General features: G+C 39.1%; 1 protein-coding gene across 2 annotated transcripts in view; it reads right to left on the reverse strand.

Annotated features, from left to right (window-relative positions):
• tm6sf2b (transmembrane 6 superfamily member 2b) overlaps window positions 1-3,129 on the reverse strand; it is an 84,861-nt gene extending 81,732 nt beyond the window's left edge. Inside the window, exons 1-2 of one of the 2 annotated variants that reach the window (XM_062039464.1) lie at window positions 2,878-3,129; window positions 2,618-2,744 (exon numbers count right to left, since the gene is read on the reverse strand). In XM_062039464.1, the coding sequence (XP_061895448.1) occupies window positions 2,618-2,697 (80 nt within the window). In that variant the 5' untranslated portion in view covers window positions 2,698-2,744; window positions 2,878-3,129. Of the gene's footprint in view, window positions 1-2,617; window positions 2,755-2,877 lie in introns of those variants that run through there. The other variant, XM_062039465.1, reaches the window with a different exon arrangement.
• Window positions 3,130-6,000: the final 2,871 nt, after the last annotated feature.

The raw sequence follows: 6,000 nt of genomic DNA on the forward strand, positions 1-6,000 counted from the left end.
TCACATTTTCAGTAGACCCATAATAAATTTATAAAAGAACCAAACTTCATGAATGTTTTTTGTGACCAACAAGTATGTGCTCCAATCACTCTATCACAAAAAAATAAGAGTTGTGGAAATTATTGGAAACTCAAGACAGCCATGACATGATGTTCTTTACAAGTGTATGTAAACTTTTGACCACGACTGTATCTATTATCTAAACTGCAGGGTCTCACTTGTTATCAATTGTGTGGTTAAAAAAAGTAAATAACCGTTTTTGTTGTGGTTGAATCAGGACTCACGTAATGGCTATATTGCTAAGAATAAGCTTCAATACTTGAGTAGCAGAGTCAAAAAAAAAAATGTGGCTGTAAGCAACCTCCTGGTGTACTTTGTATTAACGTCACAATCAAAAAAGTGCATGGTCATCATCCAGCAGCTTTATCTATACGCTTTACAGTATTAGTTGGGCTATATTTTGCTGTCATGCGTGTTACACTTGCAGTATTGTTGTTTATTATCAACTCATCAGCTGTGTAAAGCTCAGAATGTACTGCTCTTACAAGATTGTAAGTAAAGTAAGTAAAGTACCAATGATTGTCACAGGTTCTGTGTTGTGCAACATACTTACTAATACAAAACCCAAAACCAGTGAAGTTTGCACATTGTGTAAATGGTAAATAAAAACAGAATACAAGGATTTGCAAATCCTTTTCAACCGATATTCAATTGAATAGACTGCGAACACAAAATACTGGAAAACTTTATTTTTTTTCAAATATTAGCTCATTTGGAATTTGATGCCTGCAACATGTTTTCAAAAAAGCTGGCACAAGTGGCAAAGAAGACTGAGAAAGTTGAGGAATGCTCATCAAACACTTAATTTGGAACATCGCACAGGGGAACAGGCTAACTGGGAACAGGTGGGTGCCATGATTGGGTATAAAAGCAGCTTCCATGAAATGCTCAGTCATTCACAAACAAGGATGGGGCGAGTGTCACCACTTTGTGAACAAATGCGCGAGCAAATTGTTGAACAGTTTAAGAACAACATTTCTCAACGGGCTATTGCAAGGAATTTAGGGATTTCATCATCTACGGTCCGTAATATCATCAGAGGGTTCAGAGACTCTGGAGAAATCACTGCACGTAAGCGATGATATTACGGACCTTCGATCCCTCAGGTGGTACTGCATCAAAAAGCGATATCAGTGTGTAAAGGATATCACCACATGGGCTCAGGAACACTTCAGAAAACCACCGTCAGTAACTACAGTTGGTCGCTAACTATGCAAAGCCAAAGCCATTTATCAACAACACCCAGAAACGCTGCCGGCTTTGCTGGGCCCGAGCTTATCTAAGATGGACTGATGCAAAGTTGAAAAGTGTTCTGTGGTCTGACGAGTCCACATTTCAAATTGTTTTGGGACACTGTGGACGTTGTGTCCTCCGGACCAAAGAGGAAAAGAACCATCCAGATTGTTAAAGGCGCAAAGTTCAAAAGCCACCATCTGTGATGGTATGGGGGTGTATTAGTGCCCAAGACATGGGTAACTTACACATCTGTGAAGGCGCCATTAATGCTGAAAAGTACATACAGGTTTTGGAGCAACATATGTTGCCATCCAAGCAACGTCCTTTTAATGGACGCCCCTGCTTATTTCAGCAAGACAATGCCAAGCCACGTGTTACAACAGCATGGCTTCATAGTAAAAGAGTGCGGGTGCTAGACTGGCCTGCCTGTAGTCCAGACCTGTCTCCCATTGAAAATGTGTGGTGCATTATGAAGCCTAAAATACCACAACAGAGACCCCCGGACTGTTGAACAACTTAAGCTGTACATCAAGCAAGAATGGGAAAGAATTCCACCTTAGAGCTTAAAAAATGTGTCTCCTCAGTTCCCAAACGTTTACTGAGTGTTGTTAAAAGGAAAGGCCATGTAACACAGTGGTGAAAATGCCCCTGTGCCAACTTTTTTGCAATGTGTTGCTGCCATTAAATTCTAAGTTAATGATTATTTGCAAAAAAAAATTAGTTTGTCAGTTTGAACATCAAATATTTTGTCTTTGCAGTCTATTCAATTGAATATAAGTTGAAAAGGATTTGCAAATCATTGTATTCTGTTTTTATTTACGGATTACACAACGTGCCGACTTCACTGGTTTTGTTAATGTGGTCAACAGAAGTACATTTTCCCGTTTTATTTTCCTGTCCGCTAAAAAGCATTCATAAAGTTAAAAAGAAATTGGTATTATAAGCATTAAAATTTCTAAATATAACAACGTCTTGACAATTATCTCCTGATTCTAATTAATACCCCACAGTTTAGGTAAGCATTATTGTTCTGTGGCTATCATCATACTCTTCTTTTTTTGCTAAACTTCTGTGTTAGCATCAGAAAAATCGGATAAGTTTTGTGATAATGACAACTTGTGGAGTTTCATAACATCTTGACTAATATCACGTTTAACTATTTGTTTACTTTTGAGGAATGTTTAACACTTCTTGGGGGCTTTCAATTTTGGGTGTTTCCTTTGGAAATGTAACTTAACGATTGTTCCGTAAACAACCTTAGCAGTGTATCTAATAATAACGCCACGGACTGACTAGAAAATCAATGGAGGTCACGACTTACTGTTGGAGTGCAGGAACTGTGTTCATGGCATAGAGAATGCCCAGGGCAGAAAAAGAAAAGAAAAAGACAAAAGTCTCCATCGCTTCGGTTCAGAAAGCCGTGCGGCCTGACTCCCAGAAGTAGAACCCTGGGGAAAACACGAGTAAAATGTTGAGAAAACAACGAATAAGAGACTATTGATTGAACAACAACCATGCATAACTAGGAGCAATATCATGGAAAATGGCAAGTAAGTAAAAGAAAGCAGGGCAGGCTCATACCGTGTGGCTGTTCTTGGGGAGGATTAATGGAAGCTCAGCATGCCTGAAGCAGGGAAAATAGTGGCACAAAGACAAAGAGGCTTTGGGGTGAAAACTTACGCAATTTTCATCCGCTCATACATTTGCATAAGTCGTATGTGCGAATAGACCTGCTGTGTTTCTAAGGGAGAGTGGGACTCACTTTCAAGAAGTGCCTCAAAAGTCCAAACTTGCCCAACTGGAGCACATCTAGAGCAGAAATGTACAAATGTTCCCCCCCTGAGGGCCACACACGGAACTATCAAAGGGAGCCATTTCGATATCTTTCAAAACCAATACAATGCTTTTTTTTTTCAATAAAAAAATGCCTATATGTCAGCTTTTTTAACGTCAACTTTAAACTTGTTTATGTTACATTACACTTGTTTGCTCTTTCATTCCACATGTATGCTTTTTTTTTAAGCAATATTACAAAACCCAAAACCAGTGAAGTTGGCACGTTGTGTAAATCGTAAATAAAAACAGAATACAATAATTTGCAAATCCCTTTCAACTTATATTCAATTGAATAGACTGCAAAGACAAGATATTTAATGTTCGAACAGAGAAACTTAATTTATTTTTTGCAAATAATCATTAACTTAGAATTTAATGGCAGCAACACATTGCAAAAAAGTTGGCACAGGGGCATTTTTACCACTGTGTTACATGGCCTTTCCTTTTAACAACACTCAGTAAACGTTTGGGAACTGAAGAGACCCATTTTTGAAACTTTTCAGGTGGAATTATTTCCCATTCTTGCTTGATGTACATCTTAAGTTGTTCAACAGTCCGGGGTCTCCGTTGTGGTATTTTAGGCTTCATATTGCGCCACACATTTTCAATGGGAGACATGTCTGGATTACAGGCAGGCCAGTCTAGTACCCGCACTCTTTTACTATGAAGCCACACTGTTGTAACCCGTGGCTTGGCATTGTCTTGCTGAAATAAGCAGGGGCGTCCATGATAACGTTGCTTGGATGGCAACATATGTTGCTCCAAAACCTGTGTGTACCTTTCAGCATTAATGGCGCCTTCACAGATGTGTAAGTTACCCATGTCTTGGGCACTAATACACCCCCATACCATCACAGATGCTGGCTTTTCAACTTTGCGCCTATAACGGTTCTTTTCCTCTTTGGTCCGGAGGACACGACGTCCGCAGTTTCCAAAAACAATTTGAAATGTGGACTCGTCAGACCACAGAACACTTTTCCACTTTTCATCAGTCCATCTTAGATGAGCTCGGGCCCAGCGAAGCCGGCGGCGTTTCTGGGTGTTGTTGATAAATGGTTTTCGCTTTGCATAGTAGAGTTTTCGCATGCACTTACAGATGAAGCGACCAACTGTAGTTACTGACAGTGGTTTTCTGAAGTGTTCCTGAGCCCATGTGGTGGTATCCTTTACACACTGATGTCGCTTTTTGATGCAGTACCGCCTGAGGGATCGAACGTCACGAGCCTTGCCGCTTACATACAGTGATTTCTCCAGATTCTCTGAACCTTTTGATGATATTACGGACCGTAGATGGTGAAATCCCCTAAATAATATCTCTTTGAGAAATGTTGTTCTTAAGCTGTTCCACAATTTGCTCACGCATTTGTTCACAAAGTGGTGACCCTCGCCCCATCCTTGTTTGTGAATGACTGAGCATTTCATGGAAGCTGCTTTTATACCCAATCATGGCACCCACCTGTTCCCAATTAGCCTGTTCACCTGTGGGATGTTCCAAATAAGTGTTTGATGAGCATTCCTCAACTTTCTCAGTCTTTTTTTGCCACTTGTGCCAGCTTTTTTGAAAACATGTTGCAGGCATCAAATTCCAAATGAGCTAATATTTGCAAAAAATAACAAAGTTTTCCGGTTCGAACTTTAAACACCTTGTCTTTGCAGTCTATTCAATTGAATAAAGGTTGAAAATGATTTGCAAATCATTGTATTCTGTTTTTATTTACGATTTACTCAACGTGCCAACTTCACTGGTTTTGGGTTTTGTACATCAGAAAAGTGCAATAAATTTTACTATCACAGCTATGGATCAAATCTATTTTTTATAGTTGCTGTTGTAGAGCAGTGATTCTCATACTGGTACACAGGCTTCATTTAGTCGTACACCAGTGTTACTGGTCAAACTGTCTAATGTTACAGCGGTCAAAAATATAAAATATACCTGTTAAATAAAACCTCTGCCTTGTTTTTAATGAATATTTGGGCCTACTACGTTATTGTATTTTAATGTTGGTTATTATGGTGGTGCTTGGAGAGCCAAGTGTTTTTTCTGAGGTGGTATTTAGTGACAAAAAAAAGCTTGGGTCAGAGAGTCAGACACAGAGCAGTAAATGAAGAGACGTGTTAATTATTTTAACCACTAGATGGCAGCAAACGTCATAACAAACAGTGGATTAGTTGGATGTCAAAGGCGCTGCACTCTCTGTGACCTTCACATGGACATGTATTGACTTTTGGAATAACATTAAAAATATTAAAAACCTAATTTATGATCTGGGAACAGATAAATGTGTTATTGTGCAGAATCAACCCTGATACCATGCGTTTGAACTTGCTAATCATTTTAATCCACAAACAAATGGTATGTCTGCAAACACGGGTAATGTGTTGTTGTGGTTGTGCTTCCCACAAGCCTCCTTTCTTGGGGAAAAGGGGAGGGGGGCTACCAGTAAAGATGTGTGTTTGTGTTTGTGTTTGTGTGTGTGTATGCGTGTGTGTGTGTGTGTGTGTGTTTGTCATTGCTGGAAACAACTGGAGCTCTTCCAGCACGGTTCAATAATAGGAGATGGGCCAATGGATGCCAAAACAGGACCTGCAGGAAAAGCAGATCTTGATTTATTATCTAAAAATAATTGTCTTAACTTACATTGTTGGTCTGTCATTTATTGTGTCATAGTTTCAAATGGTCATTAAGCAACACTGCATTTAAATTATATGTATATAGGTAATTAAATCAATGTTTTGCTGATTTTTTCATGTCAAAATCTGGTTTAGAATGTAATGGTGAGGTATAGGGCATTATTTGCCAAAAATTTTACACTACAAAAAATATAATATAGTACACACGTGTGTCAAGCTCAAGGCCCGTGGGCCATA

Source organism: Entelurus aequoreus, linkage group LG27 (genome assembly GCF_033978785.1).
Source record: "Entelurus aequoreus isolate RoL-2023_Sb linkage group LG27, RoL_Eaeq_v1.1, whole genome shotgun sequence".
Taxonomy (NCBI): domain Eukaryota; kingdom Metazoa; phylum Chordata; class Actinopteri; order Syngnathiformes; family Syngnathidae; genus Entelurus; species Entelurus aequoreus.